At 49.7% G+C, this 23,984-nt stretch overlaps 1 protein-coding gene across 4 annotated transcripts in view; it reads right to left on the reverse strand.

Moving 5' to 3' along the window:
- SLC35F4 (solute carrier family 35 member F4) overlaps positions 1-23,984 on the reverse strand; it is a 151,732-nt gene that overhangs the window by 23,950 nt on the left and 103,798 nt on the right. Inside the window, exon 1 of one of the 4 annotated variants that reach the window (XM_077324011.1) lies at positions 12,239-12,836. The exons of the other annotated variants lie outside the window; for them this stretch is intronic. Within the exon in view, the coding sequence (XP_077180126.1) occupies positions 12,239-12,314 (76 nt within the window). The 5' untranslated portion in view covers positions 12,315-12,836. Of the gene's footprint in view, positions 1-12,238; positions 12,837-23,984 lie in introns of those variants that run through there. 4 annotated transcript variants of the gene reach the window in all.

The raw sequence follows: 23,984 nt of genomic DNA on the forward strand, positions 1-23,984 counted from the left end.
GGGTTGTGAAAAGTGGGGTACAAAAAACCCACCTCTTCTAGCAGCTTCCTTCTTTAATAACTGGCACATCAAAATCCCATTTACAGAGTCCTCCACACCTGGACTCCCCCTCCCAACCAGAATGCAAATGAAGTCCACTCACAAGGACTCATTTAAAGTCTTTTACCAACTCCAGTGATACTCCTAATAGTCCTTTAGAATTCCTTTATCCAAATCTGGTTTGCTCGTTAACAAACCTCTGCTTCTTTGGCACTGTCTTTCTGATCAAATTAAGGCTTTGTTTTAGGGATTATGTCCTTCCCCTAGCTCTCAACATTTAAAAAACTGCTCTAAAAAGAGAGCTGAGACAAATGTTCTCTGTTCTCATATTGGGCTCTACCTTACACCAGACATAGCTTGCTAGAGGTGCTGCTTCTTATGGAGCCCTCCCCCTTGGCATGTCAGATGGTAAAATATGCTTTTCATGTGACCCAGTTCTCCCTCTTTCGTACCCAATCATCTCTTTAATTTCTCTGTATGAATGTTTCGTACCCAATCATCTCTTTAATTTCTCTGTATGAATGATATAGATTACATTGTATGAATGCTGTTACGGGACATTTTGATATGTGTTAAAAAAACTCCTTTTTATTAATTTCTACTAGGACTGCCTCTGTCAAAGATTCCTTGCCAGATTTCTTTGTATACACAGGTGGAGTATCTTGCTTGTTAACACCTCTCTTATTGCTTATTAGTCTCCTAGAATGGCTAATTCCCCCATCATAAATTAATTAGACAGGTTTGTTTCCAATAACAGATCGGCCAGAATATTCTTCCCCAATGTTTGGAAAAGTGAAAGCGGATCGATATTTGATTACAGCTGCAGGGAAGTCCTGGGTGGGCTTCTTTCCAAAGGCCATAGCTAACCGCTTTGACCCTTCAAGGTGAACAGAGACAGTCTGGCAAATTTATCTAAGACCACTTAATTTCCCTGCCCCTTCCTGCTGGAATGGAAAGTAATTGAGTCCTGTTCCAGAGATACCAAAAACTGCTCAGCTGTTTGGATCAAAAATGAGGGAACTGCTAAGGCAGAAGCGGGTGGGAATGGGAGGGAGGCTGTCTACCCCAGTTGCCAACCTCCAGTTGGGTCCTGGACATCTCCAGGAATTCCAACTGGCCTGCAGACTCGATATAGTTCGATATTACGGTTTGAGGCAATTTGTGGTGGGGACAGAAAGGTGCAGCAAAGTTATGGTGACCCCAAAGGCAATCCGTTTCATTTGGAAAGAAGGCACAATGGGGGAGAATAAGAGGCTACCTTCACCAAATTTAGGTCTTCTGGCTACATGATACATGTACCATATGATAGTTGCTAACCAGTCCAACCTTCCACAGTGGCCAACCATTTCCTCTGGATGGCCAAAGCAGGGCAAAGAGCCTGCAGCCTTCCTAAGGACATCAGGAGAGCCCTGCTGGGTCAGACCAGGGGTCCCTCCAGTCCAGCCTCCTGTCTCACACAGGGGCCAGCCAGTTCCTCTGGAGGGCCAGCAACAGGGCAGAGAGGCCGAGGCCTTCCTAAGGACATCAGGAGAGCCCTGCTGGGTCAGACCAGGGGTCCCTCCAGTCCAGCCTCCTGTCTCACACAGGGGCCAGCCAGTTCCTCTGGAGGGCCAGCAACAGGGAGGAGAGGCCGAGGCCTTCCTAAGAACACCTGCTGGGCTCTCCCAGAAGAGATCAGGGTCCTGACGGAGCTCTCCGAGTTCCGCAAAGCCTGCAAGATGGAGCTCTATCGCCAAGCATATGGTTGAGGCCAGCGGAAAAACTCAATGGACATCCCCCCAGTCCTCCGTCTACCACCTCCCACCCTCTCCATCTTCTTCACCACCACCCCTTGTTTTCTTCTTGCCCCGTAGGGACAGCATCTCAAGAAAGTTTGTTGTTATGTGCGAAGTCGTGTCCGACCCATCGTGACCCCATGGACAATGATCCTCCAGGCCTTCCTGTCCTCTACCATTCCCCGGAGTCCATTTAAGTTTGCACCGACTGCTTCAGTGACTCCATCCAGCCACCTCATTCTCTGTCGTCCCCTTCTTCTTTTGCCCTCAATCGCTCCCAGCATTAGGCTCTTCTCCAGGGAGTCCTTCCTTCTCATGAGGTGGCCAAAATATTTGAGTTTCATCTTCAGGATCTGGCCTTCTAAAGAGCAGTCAGGGCTGATCTCCTCTAGGACTGACCGGTTTGTTCGCCTTGCAGTCCAAGGGACTCGCAAGAGTCTTCTCCAGCACCAGAGTTCAAAAGCCTCAATTCTTTGACGCTCGGCCTTCCTTATTGTCTGTTGTCTGTTGTGGGGAGAGGAATGGGAATGGGAATGGGAATGAGGAATGGGAAGGCGACTGTAAGCCGCTTTGAGCCTCCTTCGGGTAGGGAAAAGCGGCATATAAGTACCAACTCTTCTTCTTCTTCTTCTTCTTCTTCTTATGGTCCAACTTTCGCAGCCATACATTGCAACTGGGAAGACCATAGCCTTGACTAAACGCACTTTTGTTGGCAGGGTGATGTCTCTGCTTTTTAGGATGCTCTCTAGATTTGCCATAGCTTTCCTCCCCAGGAGCAAGCGTCTTTTAATTTCTTTGCTGCAGTCCCCATCTGCAGTGATCTTGGAGCCCAGGAAAATAAAATCTGTCACTATCTCCATTTCTTCCCCTTCTATTTGCCAGGAATTGAGAGGGCCAGATGCCATGATCTTTGTTTTCTTGATGTTGAGTTTCAAGCCAACTTTTGCACTCTCCTCCTTCACCCGCATCAACAGGCTCTTTAGTTCCTCTTCACTTTCTGCCATTAGAGTGGTATCATCTGCATATCTGAGGTTGTTGATATTTCTCCCTGCAATCTTGATCCCAATTTGTGACTCCTCTAATCCCGCATTTCTCATGATGTGCTCTGCATACAAGTTAAATAGGCAAGGCGACAGTATACAGCCTTGCCGAACTCCTTTCTCAATTTTGAACCAGTCAGTGATTCCATGTTCAGTTCTCACTGTTGCTTCTTGACCTGCATATAAATTTCTCAAGAGACAAATAAGATGCTCTGGTATTCCCATCTCTTTAAGAACTTGCCACAATTTGTTGTGCTCCACACAATCAAAGGCTTTAGCATAGTCAATGAAGCAGAAGTAGACGTTCTTCTGGTACTCCCTAGCTTTCTCCATGATCCAGCGTATGTTGGCAATTTGATCTCTAGTTCCTCTGCCTCTTCGAAATCCTGCCTGTACTTCTGGAAGTTCTCGGTCCACATATTGCTGGAGCCTAGCTTGTAGGATTTTGAGCATAACTTTGCTAGCATGAGAAATTAGTGCAATGGTGCGGTAGTTTCTTTGGCATTGCCCTTCTTTGGGATTGGAATGTAAACTGACCTTTTCCAATCCTGTGGCCATTGTTGAGTTTTCCAAATTTGCTGGCATATTGAATGTAGCACTTTTACTGCATCGTCCTTTAAGATTTTGAATAGTTCAACTGGAATGCTGTCACTACCACTAGCTTTATTGTTGCTCAGACTTCCTAAGGCCCATTTGACTTCACGTTCCAGGATGTCTGGCTCCAGGTCAGTAACTACCCCATTGTGATCATCAGGGATGTTAAGCTCGCTCTTGTATAGTTCTTCTGTATAATTTTGCCACCTTTGTTTAATCTCTTCTGCTTCTGTGAGGTCCCTACCATTTTGGTCCCTTATCATACCCACCTTTGCATGAAACGTTCTCTTCATATCTCCAATTTTCTTGAAAAGATCTCTGGTCCTCCCCATTCTATTGTTTTCTTCTATTTGTTTGCACTGTTCATTTAAGAAGGCATTCTTATCTCTTCTAGCTTTTCTCTGGAATTCTGCATTCAATTGGGTGTATCTTTCTCTTTCTCCCTTGCCTTTCACTTCCCTTCTCTCCTTAGCTATTTGTAAAGCTTCCTCAGACAGCCATTTTGATTTCTTGCATTTCTTTTTCTTTGGGATGGTTTTAGTTGCTACCTCTTGTACAATGTTGCGAACCTCCGTCCATAGTTCTTCAGGCACTCTGTCTATCAGATCTAATTCCTTAAATCTATTTGTCACCTCCACTGTGTATTCGTCGGGGATATGATTTAGTTCATACCTGAGTGGCCTAGTGCTTTTCCCTACTTTCTTCAATTTAAGCCTAAATTTTGCAACAAGAAGCTCATGATCTGAACCACAATCAGCTCCTGGTCTTGTTTTTATTGACTGGATAGAACTTTTCCATCTTTGGCTGCAGAGCACATAGTCAATCTGATTTCTGTGTTGACCGTCTGGTGATGTCCATGTGTAGAGTCGTCTCTTGGGTTGCTGGAAAAGAGTGTTTGCTATGACCATTGTATTCTCTTGACAAAATTCTACCAGCCTGTGCCCTGCTTCATTTTGTACTCCAAGGCCAAACTTGCCTGTTATCCCGGTTATCTTTTGGCTTCCTACTTTAGCATTCCAATCCCCCATGATGATAAGCACATCATTTTTGGGCGTTGCTTCTAGAAGGTGTTGTAGGGCTTCATAGAACTGATCAACTTCATCCTCTTCAGCAGCAGTGGTTGGGGCGTAGACCTGGATCACTGTGATGTTGAATGGTTTGCCTTGGATTCGAACTGAGATCATTCTGTCATTTTGGGGATTGTATCCCAAGACTTCCTACTCTCTTATTGATTATGAAGGCTACTCCATTTCTTCTGCGAGATTCTTGTCCACAGTAGTATACCTGATGGTCATCTGAATTAAATTCACCCATTCCTGTCCATTTTAGTTCACTGATTCCTAAAATGTCGATGTTCAGTCTTCTCATTTCTTGTTTAACCACGTTAAACCACGTTAACAAGAAAGTTAGTAGAATGTTAATCACCGTTTTTAATATTTTAATTCTTATCAATTGCTGAAAGGGTGTATATTTGTGAGCGCTCTGAACCACCCCGGGGTGACCATTCACAATGAAGTGTTTTAAAAATCTCAAAACAAAGAAAAGAAGTCAATAAATAAAGGCAGGCAACTGTAAGATTATACAGTCCTCCCTCCAAGTTACGGTCCTTCCCTTTTATACTAGCTGAGCCTTTTTGTCTCCCGTTCCCCACGGTGCAAACATTTCTTCCAAGCAAACATTCATCCCAGTTCAATGGACCCTTTTCGGTTTCTCTCCTCCTCCGCAGCAAGGTCTCCATGGCCATCGGCCTCTTCCCGGCCCCCCATTCATCCCTTTCTCTCTGGCTGTTGTGCACCAGTGAAGCACACTGATTTTTTATGAATGAGACCTACAGCTGTGCGGGTTCAAAAGCCTCATTTGTGAATGAATGGAAGAGGGCTGCGCTTGGCTGGGACTTCAAGGACAAGGCTGAAAGAGGCCGACGTAAACGGTAAAATGTCTAAAGTGTCGCTTCCCTCTCACGCTTCAAGAAAAGATATACGTATTGCCAAGGGGTTGCAAAGGGAATATCAGGAGCTATCCTGTTACATAGAACCATAGAGTTGGAAGGGGCCATACAGGCCATCTAGTCCAGCCCCCTGCTCAGAATCAGAATCATAGAATCATAGAGTTGGAAGGGGTCACACAGGCCATCTAGTCCAGCCCCCTGCTCAGAATCAGAATCACAGAATCATAGAGTTGGAAGGGGCCACACAGGCCATCTAGTCCAACCCCCTGCTCAGAATCAGAATCATAGAATCATAGAGTTGGAAGGGGCCACACAGGCCATCTAGTCCAACCCCCTGCTCAGAATCAGAATCACAGAATCATAGAGTTGGAAGGGGCCATGCAGGCCATCTAGTCCAGCCCCCTGCTCAGAATCAGAATCACAGAATCCTAGAGTTGGAAGGGGCCACACAGGCCATCTAGTCCAACCCCCTGCTCAACACAGGATCAGCCCAGAGCATCCTAAAGCATCCAAGAAAAGTGTGCATCCAACCTTTGCTTGAAGAATGCCGGTTACACGGTTTGGGACCCACATACCTTAAGGCCTATCGCCCTATGCCCTATGCCCCCTGCAGGACTCCATGCTGTGCAGGTGATAATTTACTGGTTGTTCCTGCCCCCAGGGAAGCACGCCTGGCCTCGACCCGGGCCAGGGCCTTTTCGGTCCTGGCCCCGACCTGGTGGAATTAGCTCCCGGGAGAGCTGCACGCCTTGCGGGAAATCTTGGCGTTTGGAAAATGGAGCTCTTCCGCCAGGTCTATGGTTGAGGCCGGGGTCGGTGAGGAAGATCGAGGGTGCCCTCCCTCCAGCGTTAAGCAACAACTCATCTTAGCCCTCCTTCCTCTCTAGAGGCAGGGTTGGGGTGGGGTAATATTCTGCCATCTTTCTCACTTTTTGCTGCGATTGTATTTTGAGTCTTTATGTCCTTTTAATGGGGGCTTTACGGGACTTCCGTAACCCGCCACTAGCCGGTTGCAGGAGTGGCGGGGAACAAATACAAATACGGATACAAAAATATCCTAATATTCGGCTCAACCTGGATAGCCCAGTCAAGCCAGATTCCACCAAAAGCTAAGCAAACTCAGCCCTGGCTAACAATCAGAAGGGCAACCTCGAAGAAATACCAGGCCCATGATGTGGAGGCAAGCAACAGTGAAACCACCCCCAAATGTCTCTCGCCTGCCTTCCCGACAAGCTTAGGATCTCCTGCCTACGTTACAAACACGCAATACGATAAATAACTATACCCGTGAACAACAACTCCAAGGCGAAAATACAATATCTCCTTCCCGCCCCCCGATCCCAAATAAAACCGAGGAACAGGTGATTCATATCCTAGGAGGGAGAGAGAAACACAAAACCATCTCAACTAGAATTCTTAATTCTTCACTGCCACCGAATCATCGTCAACAGTATGTCTAGTTCTCAGCACGGCCAGACGTGTGGGCAACGTAAATCAAGAGACTGGGGCCGCGAGCAGGCAAGGCAGATCTTTCTACAGGCCGGAAAAAAGCCCCAGTCTAAAATCTTAAAACAATCCAAAAAAAACCCACACGTAGGGGTTAACTCTGCTCCCCTATATCAGAACAGTCTAAAATCTTAAAACAAGCCAAAAAACCCACACGTAGGGGTTAACTCTGCCCCCCAATATCAGAAGCAGTGTCTGTAGATTTAAGAAACACACATCTTTGGTAGCCGTTGCTAGGCAACCACAACAATATTGCCCATAAAAGCCTTGGTTTCTATCAATCAAAGTAACAGTGAGGAGGCAGGACTCTTTCCAGGGCAGCCATGCATGTCCCACCCATGCCCAGTTGCCTGCTTCTATTCCACGGCATCAGTCCTCTGAAAGTCAGCATGATATAGCGGTTAGCGATTCAGCCTCGAATCTGGAGGCACAAGTTCAAATCCTAACTTTTCCATGGAATCTTGCTGAGTGACCTTGGGCCTACTCGTGGTCTAAGGGTTGTTGTGAAGATGAAATGGAAGCGTGGGGTAGTGGTTAAAAACGGCAGCTTCTAATCTGGGAAGCCGCGTTTGATTCCCTGCTCCTCTACATGCAGCCAGCTAGGTGACCTTGGGCTCACCATAGCACTGATAATGCTGTGCCGACTGAGCAGTAATATCAGGGCTCTCTCAGCCTCACCTGCCTCACAGGGTGTCTGTTGTGGGGAGAGGAAAGGGAAGGCGAATGGAAGCCACTCTGAGACTCCTTCGGGTAGAGAAAAGCGGCATATAAGAACCAACTCTTCTTCTTCTTCAGTAATCTCAGGGCTCTCTCAGCCTCATCTCCCTCACAGGGTGTCTGTTGTGGGGAGAGGAAAGGGAAGGTGACTGGAAGCCGCTTTGAGACTCCTTCGGGTAGAGAAAAGCAGCATATAAGAACCAACTCTTCTTCTTCTTCTTCAGTAATCTCAGGGCTCTCTCAGCCTCCCCTCTCTCACAGGGTGTCTGTTGTGGGGAGAGGAAAGGGAAGCCACTTTGGGCAGTGAAAAGTGGGGTATAAAACCGAACTCTTCTTCTGATGTAACCAGCCAGGGTCCCTGTTTGGGCGAAAGACAGGGTACCAATTTATTATTTATTTGTTGTGTAGTGCGTGTGTAATATAGCCAAGAGACCCTAAGACGGTCTAGCTCCCAGGCAAGAGACGTTCTGAGGTTTTTTGCCACTGGCTGTCCCTGCATCATGGCCCTGCTATTCCTTGCAGGTCACCCTTCCTAAGGCTACCCAGGGTCGATCCTGCTTAGCTTTCTAAATTTGGCAGGAACGGGCTTGGCTATCCAGGCTGGGTAGGGTATAAAAGGGGGACAGCGGTTGTTATTATTTTTATTATTTTTATTTCAATTTATTGCCCGCCTCTCCCCAAAGGCTCGAGGCGGGTTACAGCGTCTGGATAAAACCCCAGTAAAACCCTTAAAACAGACATAAAGACAGAACAAATACAGAGACAAAATACAACCAAAACCCCATGGGGAAAAAGATGCTGCATCAAAAGCCCATCCCAATCCTAGTAATCCTGCCAATAGTACATCCTGCAGGGAAGGATGACAGAGGACGCAGGTGGAATTCGCTAACGCCACTCCTGTAGGGAGGGCCGCCGTCTTCTTTGCTGCCCAGCCTCCTGTAGACCGGGCAGAAGAGATCTATTTTGCGGGCCCTGCGGAACGCCAAGAAATCCTGCAGTTAAAATTTAGGTTGGCTGGTGACGTGAAGGAGACCAGGGAAAGGAACGTCAGGAAGGAACAGCGGCGGATGGGCAAGAAGAGGGCCTCCCGCGACCATCCCGTGGGTCCCCCGTTTCTTTTACGTAATTACAGTTCCTACATCATTGGCAGGAAACAGTGACCACTTGAAACAACAAGAGATACTGGTTGAAGTTGAAAGCGCCAAACGGTGGAATTCCACAGGATTACGGTGGAAGATCCAGAAGACAAAAGAAAAGGCCGCTGGGGAACTACACAGCTTTACGGTTGACAATGAAGACCCTGAAACTGTTCAAGATTTTCTGTTCCTCGGATCCAGTTATCAACCATAAAACAGAGCTCAACCGAGAAATGAGAAGGAGATTGAGGGTGGGACGGGCAGCCGGGAAGGAGCTAGAAAAGATCCTGCAGTGTGAGGATGCGTAGCCGGCAACCGAGGAGAAGAGAATTCATCTGTGATGCGGGGCTAAAGAAGGAGAAGGCAGTCTTGAGCTGTATCAATAGAGGCATCGCATCAAAATCACTGGTGGTCTTCAAGCAGTGGCTGGACAGATCCTTCTCCTGGATGCTTGAGGCTGATTCTGCACTGAGCAGGGGGTGGGACTAGATGGCCTGCATGGCCCCTTCCCACTCTAGGATTCTAGGAGTCTAGTTCAGCAGTGGAAGGGGCTGCCTGAGGAGGTGGGGAGCTCCCCCTCACTGGCGGTCTTCAAGCAGGGGCTGGACAGATCCTTCTCCTGGATGCTTGAGGCTGATCCTGCACTGAGCAGGGGGTGGGACTAGATGGCCTGGATGGCCCCTTCCCACTCTAGGGGAAAGAAGGCCAGGAGTTGAGAATACAGCCACAATGACTCCCCCCCCCCACTTTTGAATTTTACACCCACAGCCTACCCATCCAAGATTTTTGGGTAAAGTCCTTTTGAGGGGAAAGGCCGCAGACCCCCTCTAGAGCTTCTGTGGACCCCTGGTTGAAAATCCCCACAGTATCCTCACTCCAGTATGGTGGTTAGCAGGACGGACTTTCTGTCCATCAGAGTCATTAATGCCAACTCAGGCTGACTGTAGCTCCCCAGGGGTTCAGGTGGAGGTCTTTTCCACCACCTGCTGCCTGGTCCTTTTAGGTAGAGATGCCGGGGACTGAACCTGGGGCCTTCGTCATGCCAAGCAGAGACTCTGCCAGTGAGTCATGGTCTCAGGTCAAGGTTTTTCCCATCCCTTCCTACCCAGTCCTTTCAACTGGAGATGCCGGGGATTGAACCAGGGACCTCCTACATGCCAAGCAGAAGCTCTTCAAGCCACAGCCCCTCCCTAATATATATATGAAGACAGGAAGCTGCTTATATTAAGTCATCTCACTGTTCTATCAAGGTCAGTTTTTCCCACCACCTGCTGCCTGGTCCTTTTAACTGGAGATGCCGGGGATCGAACCAATGACCTTCTGCATACCAAGCAAAGGCTCTTCCACTGAGTCACAGCCCCACCCATGGACTGGGGAGTCTTAGGTTACAACCCCTGCCTGGCCATATTCTGTATGGGTTGTGCCACTTCTAGGGTTTCTCGAAGCCTGAAGAATGTTTCAAGGGTTTCTCAACGGTAAATAAAGTTGAGAAAGGTTGACCCAAACATTAAATCACGGGTCGAAAACATAACATGCTAAATTTCAATCAAAACACATAATTATGCAGCCTGCAGGACGTTCTCCATATTGGGCTCAACCATGCACATGGCAGGTTGTGCAAGATTCCAGCATGACCAGATGCCAAACAAATCGAGTTTTCTGCTCCAACCCATGTGCCACTCCAAATAATTCTATTCCACAACTTCTTCTTTCCCTGCAAGGCCCCTTGTGCTAGAACAAGAAATGATACACCTCACTTATCAGGTTTGGGAAGAGTGTAGATCTATGGTCTTGGCTTATGGGAAGAGCTCCGGCTAGGCACGCAGAAGGTCCCAGGTTCAATCCCCAGCATCTCCATTTGAAAGGACCATGCAGTAGGTGATGGGAAAGACCCATGCAGAAGGTCCCAGGTTCCATCCCCAGAACCTCCAGTTAAAAGGACCATGCAGTAGGTGATGGGAAAGACCCATGTAGAAGGTCCCCAGGTTCAATCCCCAGCATCTCCATTTGAAAGGACCAAGCAGTAGGTGATGGGAAAGACCCATGCAGAAGGTCCCAGGTTCCATCCCCAGAACCTCCAGTTAAAAGGTCCATGCAGTAGGTGATAGGAAAGACCCATGTAGAAGGTCCCCAGGTTCAATCCCCAGCATCTCCATTTGAAAGGACCAAGCAGTAGGTGATGGGAAAGACCCATGCAGAAGGTCCCAGGTTCCATCCCCAGAACCTCCAGTTAAAAGGACCATGCAGTAGGTGATGGGAAAGACCCATGTGGAAGGTCCCAGGTTCAAACCCCAGCATCTCCAGTTGAAAGGACCAAGCAGTAGGTGATGGGAAAGACCCATGTAGAAAGTCCCAGGTTCAATCCCCAGCATCTCCATTTGAAAGGACCACAGAGTAGGTGATGTGACACACCTCTAGCAGCTGCCAGCCTGAGTAGACAATACTGACCTTGACTCAGTACAAGGCAGCTTTAGTGTCATAGAATCATAGAGTGGGAAGGGGCCATGAAGGCCATCTAGTCCACCCCCTGCTCAGTGCAGGATCAGCCTCATAGAATCATAGAATCATAGAGTTGGAAGGGGCCATCCAGGCCATCTAGTCCAACCCCCTGCTCAACGCAGGATTAGCCCTAAGCATCCTAAAGCATCCAAGAAAAGTGTGTATCCAACCTTTGCTTGAAGACTGCCAGTGAGGGGGAGCTCACCACCTCCTTAGGCAGCCTATTCCACTGCTGAACTACTCTGACTGTGAAAATTCTTTTCCTGATATCTAGCCTATATCGTTGTACTTGAAGTTTAAACCCATTACTGCGTGTCCTCTCCTCTGCAGACAACATAACAGCAAATGTAGGGCCAACACAATGCTACCAAACCAGGGTATGTTCATCAGGGTGATTCAAAAGCAAGCGAAAGGCCGAAACAAGCGCATTTTCGGTCTCTTTAAGAACTTGACCCCCTACCTAGTCAAAAAGGACATGCCCAAAGGGGGACAATTAAGTAAACATTCAGTTTCTTTCCGTCTTTCACCGGGAGACCGTCGGGATCAGCAGCTAATCCTTTCAGAGCACCACGACACAATAAAACATTCCAAGCAGACAAACACGGCGGACTTTGTACCGAAATATTATCAGAGGCGCCAAAACCGGCACGGTCGCACTTCGCAAGCCGGTAGCGTAAGACGCGTAACTTTTCGGCACGCTCTCCTCCCCTCCCGACCGACGGCTGCCCTTTATCTGTGTGGGGGGGGGAGGAAAGAGGGGGGCCCAGACATTGTGGGGAGCGATCCGAAGCGACAAAAATAACCTCTTCCCGTGCGTGGAAAGCTTTTCGAAAACGGTCCCTTCGTTTTCGTTTCAACAATAATTATGTTGACGAAAGGTCGGCCGGGAACAAGGAACCGGGAATTTTCCCAAAGTCAATTTCATTCCAAGGGGGAGATGCGTAGGGGAAAAACAAATAGATAGATATACACAGATTCATTTACCGTCTGCTATAGGTGCATTTAAGGTAGCAATACTGAACGGGTCTAACGGTGACACTCGTGCGGTGTGCTTCTTCATTCTCCGGAAAGGTTCTCAGAGACGGTGCGTTCTCTTCTCCTTTGGCCGCGACATTGTTTCGGGGTGGCGGCCCTCCCCCGCCCCCCCCAAAGCCACAAGATACCTCTCTGCTGTGTCTAGAGGTGCCGCTCGGAAGACGCCGCAGCCAGCTAGGAGGGTAGGAGTGCCGTCTCCCCGGGAAACCATTCGCAACAGATTCAAACAAAGCTTGACCTCAGCCGGTACTTTTCCCCCCTTGCTGTCAATTGCCCGGCATAGCCGGTGGTTTCGGCAAACCGGTCGCTGAAAACAGGCTGCCTTTCACTTCTGAACGGTGGAGAGTGATCCTGTACGGAATCGCGGCGCCCGGTTTGCGCCAGAGGAGGTCCCTCCGCGCCCGCGGATCGGGGACACGGTCTTTCGGCAGTGCCGGCAAAGGAACGAGGCGATATAATTGTCTGGTGTCCGTGCTCTGAAAAATGCATGAGAGGTGAGGATGACTGCGTTGGACCAAACTTGAAATCACAGCTTCTCGTATATAATAAAGGAGGAGGAGGAGGAGGAGGAGGAGGAGGGAGCACGGTGGAATCCAGAGATTCTCTGTGGCTAGTTAATTGCGGGGCAAAAGAAGGATTTTTATACGGCGTGTAACACGGGATGCTCCGAAGAATTGGTAACAGATTAATATGCATTCTTCGGGGAAATCTACAGCGGACGTCCGCAAACCGTGAAATCACGCTTTGGGGATCTGAATTGCTCTACGCGCCAATATTAGTTATGCAAAGGGGGGACGGAGAAAACAACCATCTTTATGACTGCAGCAATCTTCGGCTCTGCTTCAAGTTTCTCCAGCGTGTACCCTGAGGTCTCCTGCAACACTGTCTGGCCTGGAGGGCCAGGCAAGGCTGATCCTGTCAGATCCCATAAGGTAAGCAGGGTAGGCCCTTGTTAGCACTTGGAAGGGTGACCTTCAAGGAATATCAGGGTCGTGATGCAGGGGCGAGCAGCCAGACAATCTTACGGTCTCCGGGTCACACAACACGCATGCCATATGACAGATAAATAAATCCTCCAACACGTGAAGCTGCTTTAACGCTGAATTAAACCCTTGGGTCATCAAAGTCAGCAGTGCCTACTCAGTCTGGCAACCGCTGACCAGAATCTCAGCCTGAGATCTTTCCCAACACCTCCTGCCTGGTCCTTCCAAATGGAGATGCCGGGGATTGAACCTGGGACCTCCTGCATGCCAAGCAGAGGCTCTGCCACTGAGCCACTGCCATGCCCTAATAAATATGAACACAGGAAGCGGCTTATACAAAGTCAGATCATTGGTCTGTCAAGGTCAGTCTTTCCTATCCCCTCCTGCCTGATCCTTTTAACTGGAAATGCCGGAGATTGAACTGGGGACCTTCTGCATGCCAAGCAGAGGCTCTTCCACTGAGCCATGATGCCGGGAATTGAACTGGGGACCTTCTGCCTGCCAGGCAGAAGCTCTGCCACTGAGCCATGGCTCCTCCCTATTAAATATGATCACAGTAAGTGGCTTATCCCAAGTCAGATCACTGGTCTATCCAGGTCAGTCTTCCCCATTCCCTCCTGCCTGGTTCTTTTCACTGGAGATGCCGGGGATTGAACCAGGGACCTTCCGCATGCCAAGCAGAGACTCTGCCATTGAGCCACAGCCGCCCCCTAGTAAATATGAACACAGGAAGCTGCTTATGTGGCTCAGTGGTAGAGCATCTTCTCAATGTGTAGAAGACTCCAGGTTCAATCCTCAGCACCTCCAGTTCAGGGCTGGATAGGAGGCATTTTGAAAGACTACACTGCGGTGCTATGACTTCCTGCGCTGTGGGAGGGGCTTGGTGATGTCATATCCGGTGGGAGCATCTGGGTGATGTCACTTCCGGCAACACGTGACTTCCAGGGGTGTGGCTGGAAAGTGCGGCCTGCTGACATCACTTCTGGTTTCTCAAAGCCTGAAGAAAATGTCAGGGGTTTCCTCAATGGTTCAAAGGTTGAGAAAGGTTGGTCTAAGTAGACCATGGCAATTGTTAGGGCTCCTGGGAATTGTAGTCCATGGCCATCTGGAGAGCCACAGTTTGGCCACCCCTGAAGTAGATAATATTGATTCTGACAGATGGCTCTGACCTCTGTCTGACCTTGGAGGGCACCTCCCCGCATAAGTAGATAATACCAGCCATGAGGGACAGATATAATGATTCAGCATAAAACAGTCAAAAATCAAGGTCACAAGGAACCTGTGGAGGCAGCGGGAATTCCAATCTTCAAGGCAGATGAGTGAACCTAAAATAGTTTAAGCCTTAGGTTCCCGAACACACAGAAGTCAAACCTGTCCCGGTTACAGGCTCCTGTTTCACGAAGCCTTCCTCAGTGATCGTGAACCACAATGCAAACAAGCCACAATACCTGTGGGTTTTTTGTTTTTCTTACAGAGCAATGAAACCTCAGTTCTATACAAAGAGGCTGTAACTCACCAAGTCAGGCTTATAAGAGTTCAACAGCTGAACAACGGGCCGAACACTCAGCGCCTTTGAGGAACATTCTTGGGGAAACCCTCTAGAGCAGGGGCAGCCAAACTGTAGCGCTGCAGATATTTTGGCAGAGGCTCATGGGAATTATAGTCCATGGCCATCTGGGAGCCACAGTCTGGCCATCCTTGCTCTAGACAAGGCTTTCTCAACCAGGGCAGAGTCTGCACATACTTTCTTTATTCCATTGTCAATCCTGTTGAATTCAGATCGCTTTGAACTCAGGTCTTCCTCTCCCCTCCCCCCATTGAAACAGGAAAGTCTTCTGCACGTGGTTAGGGAGGCTCAGAAGGGGGGGGGGAACCAACCCTCTTTCTTTCTTTTCTTGAAGGGAGGGGGGGAGAGGAGCCAGGCAGGGAGCCTCTTTCTTTTCTTGGAGGGGGTGGGGGAGAGGATCGAAAAAGGCAGAGAAGGGAGAAAAAATCCAGGACTGACACAAGTTGAGATAAATTAGGGGCTTCTCCTTTAAGGCAAGCTTGTTGCATGACCAGGTGTAGCCTATTAGAGGTTCTCTACCACAGAGCTTTCTTTCCCAATCCGGATATTGAGGATTAAAAGTAGTCGCACAATAAAGGTAGGGTCACTCCGGATCAATCCTTCTTGCTGCAGAAGGAAAATTTAAATCGCCCCAAACCCAAACGGAAATCGCATTCTGTGTAGAGGGCAGGGACTGAATCGATCTGGGGTTGGAATAAAAGCTCCGTGCAGTTTACACCCAGGCTTTTATGAAACCCTGGTGTGTGTGTTTGTGTGTTTCTGTGTGTATGTGTTTGATGGCCCTGGAAGGGTTTCCTGAATGGGTGGGAGTAATTAATGTTTAATTTAAAAAAAATAAAACATTTATTGCATGCTATTACCTTACAGAGCCTCTTGTGGCGCAGAGTGGTAAGGCAGCAGACATGCAATCTGAAAGCTCTGTCCATGAGGCTGGGAGTTGGATCCCAGCAGCCAGCTCAAGGTTGACTCAGCCTCCCATCCTTCCGAGGTCAGTAAAATGAGTACCCAGCTTGCTGGGGGGTAAACGGTAATGACTGGGGAAGGCACTGGCAAACCACCCCGTATTGAGTCTGCCATGAAAATGCTAGAGGGCGTCACCCCAAGGGTCAGACATGACTCAGTGCTTGCACAGGGGATATCTTTACCTTTACCTTATGACCTTATGTGGTCATTTCAACCCAAAATGGCCAATGATGGGCCTGGAGGGGGTTGGAAGGGGAGGGCCCCCGGGTGGGCGTGTCCCCAGCTCTGCATGATCACACCCCTTCTGGGGTTTCTTGAAGCCTGAAGACAGTTTCCGGGGTTTCTCAATGGTGAAAAAGCTGAGCAAGGCTGTTCTAGAGGTTCAAAAATCAGAGCTAACCTTCTGGCGAAGATTTACATTCCCGCTGCCTACATGGGTCCCTTGTGCCCTTGATTTCTGACTGTGATTTACCGCGACTCTCTTTTCTGATTCAGCAAAAGTGTATTTTCATTTGCATCTGCAAGAGAGAAATCCCTTTTCTCACGACTGACTCAGGGGACTTCCCCTCAAAAACACTAGGAGTATTCACGGCACTGAGCCGGTCACTTGCTTAATGGAAAACGTTTTTCACAGTCAGAGTAGTTCAGCAGTGGAATAGGCTGCCTAAGGAGGTGGCGAACTCCCCCTCACTGGCAGTCTTCAAGCAAAGGTTGGATACACACTTTTCTTGGATGCTTTAGGATGCTTTGGGCTGATCCTGCGTTGAGCAGGGGGTTGGACTAGATGGCCTGTATGGCCCCTTCCAACTCTATGATTCTATGATTCTATGGCCTGTGTGGCCCCTTCCAACTCTATGATTCTATGATTCTATGATTCTATAGGCAGCACACTATGTTAAGAGCATCGGACTAGGATCGTGGAGACTGGGGTTCAAATCCCCACTCGTGCCATGGAAATTCACTGTGCTCTCTTGTTCTATACTACCTCACAGGGTTGTCGTGAGGATAAAAAAGAAGAGAGGAAAGATGTAAGCCATCGCTGCTGAGAAGAAAGTCGTAGTGCAAACAAATCTAAACATCCGTCTAAACACCTGGACGAAGCTCCTGACGGATAGAGCAGTTCCTCAGTGGAACAGCCTTCCTCGGGAGGTTGTGGGTTCTCCATCTTTGGAGATTTTTAAGCTGAGGCTGGAGAGCCATCTGACGGAGAGGCTGATTCTGTGAAGGTTCAAGGGGGTGGCAGGTGACAGTGGGTGAGGGTGGTGAGTGTCCTGCATAGTGCAGGGGGTTGGACTAGATGACCCAGGAGGTCCCTTCCAACTCTAGGATTCTATGATTCTATTATTCTAAATGAAATAAATCGAATCAGACTAAACACAGCACAGTGGACCCCTTGTAACAGAACAGGTACAACCAGACTTGCAAAGAGTTAACTATATTTTGCGTGCAGTAAAAATTCTGTCTTACGATTTCTTAGAAATGTCTCCAGATGCACAGGGGACCATAGCCAGGAGCTGTTTGTGTTGAAATAGATGGAGTAATACAGATATAATATCCGTGGAGTATCTGCTTCACAGAGTCCAGTGTGGAGTGGCTTCTCCCCCCCACCCTTATTTCAAGATCTAATTTTCGCAGTTTTTCAAGAGCTACAGTAGCAGAGGGACTAAGAGGCTGAACAGACGAATCCGGACATCAAACCTTTTGCGGGATGTCCTTCATCAGCTTTCAAGCCCCACCTTCAGCAATGGGAGAATAATAATACTGATCCGGCCACACAGGGCCTTTCTTTCTTTCTTTCTTTCTTTCTTTCTTTCTTTCTTTCTTTCTTTCTTTCTTTCTTTCTTTCTTTCTTTCTTTCTTTCTTTCTTTCTTTCTTTCTTTCTTTCTTTCTTTCTTTCTTTCTTTCTGTTTTTCTTTCTTTCTTTCTTTCTTTCTTTCTTGCAACCCCACAGTGATTTCTCATCCCTCCCCAAACCTTGCCCCCCAGAAGCTACCACCAAATCTTCAGGAATCTGAAGTTGGTAGCCATATATACATGTACGTACATATATATGTATGTATGTATAGTTTGCCCTCCCTCCCTCCCAAAATTCAAATTCTCCTTCCTTCCTTCCTTCCTTCCTTCCTTCCTTCCTTCCTTCCTTCCTTCCTTCCTTCCTTCCTTCCTTTCAACCTCTATGCCGCTACTCCTGGGGTCACCGCCTCACGGGGGCACTGGACATTTTAAAATACGATAAAATCAGCAACATTCACACAACCCATAAATCACCCAGCTGCAGCACCGTACAGAATTAAATACAATAGCAATTGCAATTACTTCCGGCTGAGTGGGAGCAGGACGCATCAAGGTTTCACGGAGGGACTCTGGATTGTTGCTATCCTGGCCTCAATCAAACACCTGGCAGGAGAGCTCCATCTTACGGGCCCTGCAAAAACAGAGTTCCATCAGGGCCCTCAGCTTGTCTGGGAGCTCATTCCACCAGGTAGGGGCCAGGACAGAAAAGGCCCTGGCCTGGGTTGAGGCTACGTGGATTTCTCTCAGTTACAATTTCCAGTTCAGGGACAAGGGTAGGCCTGCGTAAAGCAATTTGCAGAAGCTACAGTTTGTTGATACACAATTTCACCTTATGTTCATCAGTTGCAAACAAGGAGCCAATCCTCTGAAAAAGAGTCAGGTTTTATACCCCACTTTTCCCTTCCTTAAGAAGTCTCAACGTGTCTTCTTCGCCTCCTCTCCCCACAAACAGATACTTTGTGAGGAAGATGGGTCTGAGAGAGCTCAGAGAGAACTGGGACAGGCCCAAGGTCGCTGAACAGGTTTCAAGCGGAGGAGAAGAGGAACCCGGATTACAAGAAGAAGAGTTCTCCGGATAACAAGAAGAAAAGTTCATTTTTTTCCTCCCCGATTCTATTTGACCAGCATGAACACCATGTGAGATTGGTTAGTCTGGGAAATCTCCAGGTGATCAAGATCAGTTCCTCTGGCAGGAACGACTGCTTCGGAAGGTAGAGCCTTATGGCGTTCTCCTCTACTGAGTTCCCTCCCCCCACAGGGTGAACTCCCCAAATCTCTGGGTTTTTCCCAAACTCAAAATGGCAGTGCTAGTTGCCAGGTAGAATTCGGCAATCAAACAGAGAGAAACAGACCTATCCACTGGCAATAGGATAATATGTGTTGTGTTTATTTATCATATTGCCAGTGGAGAGGTCTGTTTCTCTCTGTTTGGTTTAATTATTAGACCGTCCTTCTTTTGTAAGAATTTGGCAACCACCAGGAGGATTACAAGAAGGCACATGGGTGTGTGTGTGCTTGTGACACCAGCTGTGATCCTACATTACTTCTAGCAAAAAACTGTCATTTAAGGTCTCTCTAGTAATCACCAGAAACTCTATGATACAACCATAGAGTTTCTGGCGATTCCTAGAGCGACCCTTATGTCACCACAGGGCTTTCACTGGAAATGCTGCCGTGTGGCTCATGATGAGGGTTAGCAGCCCTAGTTATAAAGCGCATTTTTTAAAGAAGACGAGCAGTCCATCTTAGTGGAAAGGCAGAATGGAACCTGTAATCCAGGGGTAGTCAAACTGCGGCCCACCAGATGTCCATGGACTACAATTCTCATGAGCCCCTGCCACCGAATGCTGGCAGGGGCTCATGGGAATTGTAGTCCATGGACATCTGGTGGGCCGCAGTTTGACTACCCCTGCTGTAATCAATAAATAAAGGGTCAATAAAGGATATCGTGGAAGAGAGAGGACTGGACGCGGGGAGCCGCTTTGAAATGTTCTCAAAAGATGAAACACTTCATCAGCAGTTTGCCCACACTGGTACCCTCTTTGCCCACAAGCTTCTAAGTGGGGGGTGGGCACGAACGCTGCCTTATTTTCTTTCTGACTCTCGGTTACTTTACAAGATGAAGTGAATATCGTAGCCAGCGTTAAATCAGGCGAAGGGGGATAAGAGCTTCGGTCCTCTTAATTATGCCACTTAATCCTTCTTTTGAACAGAGATTGAGCATTATAGGCCCTTCCTTGCCTGAGAGGGGTAGAGGGGGAATGAATGCAAGAATCTTGAGGGACTTGAGGAGGCTCAGCCTGAAGAAGAAGAGGTTGAGAGGGGACACGATGGCTCTCTTGAAGTATCTGAAGGGCTGTCCCTAAGAGGAAGGCAGGGAAAGGTTCCTGGTGGAAGCAGAGGAGAGGAATTGCATTCATGGGTTTAAATTATTGGACGGAAAGCTACTGGCTGAGTACACTGATGAAAATTTCCCATGAAAGTTAGAGCAGTTCAGCAGTGGAAGGGGCTGCCTAAGGAGGTGGGGAGCTCCCCCTCACTGGCAGTCTTCAAGCAGGGGCTGGACAGATCCTTCTCCTGGATGCTTGAGGCTGATCCTGCACTGAGCAGGGGGTGGGACTAGATGGCCTGCATGGCCCCTTCCCACTCTAGGATTCTAGGAGTCTAGTTCAGCAGTGGAAGGGGCTGCCTAAGGAGGTGGGGAGCTCCCCCTCACTGGCCGTCTTCAAGCAGCGGCTGGACAGATCCTTCTCCTGGATGCTTGAGGCTGATCCTGCACTGAGTAGGGGGTGGGACTAGATGGCCTGCATGGCCCCTTCCAACTCTAGGATTCTGTGAGTCTAGTTCAGCAGTGGAAGGGGCTGCCTAAGGAGGTGGGGAGTTCCCCCTCACTGGCCGTCTTCAAGCAGCGGCTGGACAGATCCTTCTCCTGGATGCTGGAGGCTGATCCTGCACTGAGCAGGGGGTGGGACTAGATGGCCTGCATGGCCCCTTCCCACTCTAGGATTCTAGGAGTCTAGTTCAGCAGGGGAAGGGGCTGCCTAAGGAGGTGGGGAGTTCCCCCTCACTGGCGGTCTTCAAGCAGCGGCTGGACAGATCCTTCTCCTGGATGCTGGAGGCTGATCCTGCACTGAGCAGGGGGTGGGACTAGATGGCCTGCATGGCCCCTTCCCACTCTAGGATTCTGTGAGTCTAGTTCAGCAGTGGAAGGGGCTGCCTAAGGAGGTGGGGAGTTCCCCCTCACTGGCCGTCTTCAAGCAGCGGCTGGACAGATCCTTCTCCTGGATGCTGGAGGCTGATCCTGCACTGAGCAGGGGGTGGGACTAGATGGCCTGCATGGCCCCTTCCCACTCTAGGATTCTAGGAGTCTAGTTCAGCAGTGGAAGGGGCTGCCTAAGGAGGTGGGGAGTTCCCCCTCACTGGCCGTCTTCAAGCAGCGGCTGGACAGATCCTTCTCCTGGATGCTGGAGGCTGATCCTGCACTGAGCAGGGGGTGGGACTAGATGGCCTGCATGGCCCCTTCCCACTCTAGGATTCTAGGAGTCTAGTTCAGCAGGGGAAGGGGCTGCCTAAGGAGGTGGGGAGTTCCCCCTCACTGGCGGTCTTCAAGCAGTAGCTTTTGGCTGATCCTGTATTGAGCAGAGGGCTGGACAAGATGGCCCCTATAGGCCCTTTCAGCTCTCTGATTCGATGATCCTCATAAGCTCCCAGAAGCCTGTGGAACTATCTCTGCCATGACAGTGTCCCTCTCGCATGTCAACATTCCTGAGGCCACCAAAAACGTCAGGCCTTTGGCTACGAATGGCCAATGGATTTGATCTCACCTTCATTTCAATGCAATGCACCATTTTAATGCGATTATCGTTTTTTCATTTGGATGCAGGGTGTTCAAAAACTTCTCAAACGTTTTAAAAAGGAGGAGGAGGAGAGTCCCCATCCCAACGGCTGCCTCCTGTCTCACACAGGGGCCAGCCAGTCCCTCTGGAGGGCCAGCAACAGGGCAGAGAGGCCGAGGCCTTCCTAAGGACATCAGGAGAGCCCTGCTGGGTCAGACCAGGGGTCCCTCCAGTCCAGCCTCCTGTCTCACACAGGGGCCAGCCAGTTCCTCTGGAGGGCCAGCAACAGGGCAGAGAGGCCGAGGCCTTCCTAAGGACATCAGGAGAGCCCTGCTGGGTCAGACCACGGGTCCCTCCACTCCAGCCTCCTGTCTCACACAGGGGCCAGCCAGTCCCTCTGGAGGGCCAGCAACAGGGCAGAGAGGCCGAAGGCCTTCCTAAGGACATCAGGAGAGCCCTGCTGGGTCAGACCAGGGGTCCCTCCAGTCCAGCCTCCTGTCTCACACAGGGGCCAGCCAGTTCCTCTGGAGGGCCAGCAACAGGGCAGAGAGGCCGAGGCCTTACTAAGGACATCAGGAGAGCCCTGCTGGGTCAGACCAGGGGTCCCTCCAGTCCAGCCTCCTGTCTCACACAGGGGCCAGCCAGTTCCTCTGGAGGGCCAGCAACAGGGCAGAGAGGCCGAGGCCTTCCTAAGGACATCAGGAGAGCCCTGCTGGGTCAGACCAGGGGTCCCTCCAGTCCAGCCTCCTGTCTCACACAGGGGCCAGCCAGTTCCTCTGGAGGGCCAGCAACAGGGCAGAGAGGCCGAAGCCTTCCTAAGGACATCAGGAGAGCCCTGCTGGGTCAGACCAGGGGTCCATCCAGTCCAGCCTCCTGTCTCACACAGGGGCCAGCCAGTTCCTCTGGAGGGCCAGCAACAGGGCAGAGAGGCCGAGGCCTTCCTAAGGACATCAGGAGAGCCCTGCTGGGTCAGACCAGGGGTCCCTCCAGTCCAGCCTCCTGTCTCACACAGGGGCCAGCCAGTTCCTCTGGAGGGCCAGCAACAGGGCAGAGAGGCCGAGGCCTTCCTAAGGACATCAGGAGAGCCCTGCTGGGTCAGACCAGGGGTCCCTCCAGTCCAGCCTCCTGTCTCACTCAGGGGCCAGCCAGTTCCTCTGGAGGGCCAGCAACAGGGCAGAGAGGCCGAGGCCTTCCTAAGGACATCAGGAGAGCCCTGCTGGGTCAGACCAGGGGTCCATCCAGTCCAGCCTCCTGTCTCACTCAGGGGCCAGCCAGTTCCTCTGGAGGGCCAACAACAGGGCAGAGTGGCCGAGGCCTTCCCTGATGATGCTTCCTGGCTGGATTTAGTGCCTCACCCACAGTCACCGTGGCTAGTAGCCATGGATAGATTTACGCTCCATAAATTTCTCAAGCGCCGTTTCAAGCTATCACTACATCTTCTGGCAGCAAATTCGACATTTGACTTTGTCTCTGCATAAACTAGTATTTCCTTTTTTCCAGTATTGAAGAAGAAGAAGAGTTGGTTCTTATATGCCGCTTTTCCCTACCCGAAGGAGGCTCAAAGCGGCTTCCATTCACCTTCCCTTTCCTCTCCCCACAACAGAAACCCTGTGGGGTGGGTGAGGCTGAGAGAGCCCTGATATCTCTGCTCGGTGAGAACAGTTTTATCAGTGCCGTGGCGAGCCCAAGGTCACCCAGCTGGTTGCATGTGGGGGAGTGCAGAATCGAACCCGGCATGCCAGATTAGAAGTCCGCACTCCTAACCACTACACCAAACTGGCTAATTGAATGGACCACTCACCAGTTCCCATCCCCAAAATCTCCAGCAGTTTCCGGAACAAGAGCTGGCAACCCTTTATTGTTGGAGATACAAGGCTCTGGTGTGATTTTTCAAAAAGCTCCAGGAGACGGGAGAAATAACAGGGCGAAATGGTTTCTCACACCCATTTCCTCTGTCTCTGGCAGCAAGCTTTGGGGATATCACCCTGGCCAAGACCGAACACTTCTGGACAAATGAAAATCCGACTAATCCCCTTGGATGGTCTGGCTTCCACAAGCCAACTTGATTATAAAACGCTGGCCGATCTGTCAGCATTGCCCTGGCAAAACACACACAGAGAAAGGTTGGCCATCTTTGAACCTCCAGAGTCTTCAAGGACTTTGGCCAGGGTGGACCGGCCTTTTCAGGCTGACAATGTGGCCACTCCACAAAGAGTGGGTATCCTCAGAGCACTCTGATGTGCCTGCCTTCACGCCTTACAGCCTTCGTTTGCATCAGCCAAGACCAAAGCCATTTGGAGCCAGAGGTCGGAGAGAGCAGGCCTGTAAGACCCTCGGGTCACATTGAAGCCTCTTTCCCTCCCCACCTGAACAAAACAAAATCATAGAATCATTGAATCATAGAGTTTGAAGGGGGCTGGAGTAGATGACCCAGGTGGTCCCTTCCAACTCCAGCTCTATGGGCCGTTCCGCATTCGTCCAAAATAGCACAATGGTTACTAATTGAAATCGCTACAGTTTTGCCGTTATGCACAACGTCGTTGACAATCTG

This window comes from Paroedura picta, chromosome 2 (genome assembly GCF_049243985.1).
Source record: "Paroedura picta isolate Pp20150507F chromosome 2, Ppicta_v3.0, whole genome shotgun sequence".
NCBI classification, from domain to species: Eukaryota; Metazoa; Chordata; class Lepidosauria; order Squamata; family Gekkonidae; genus Paroedura; species Paroedura picta.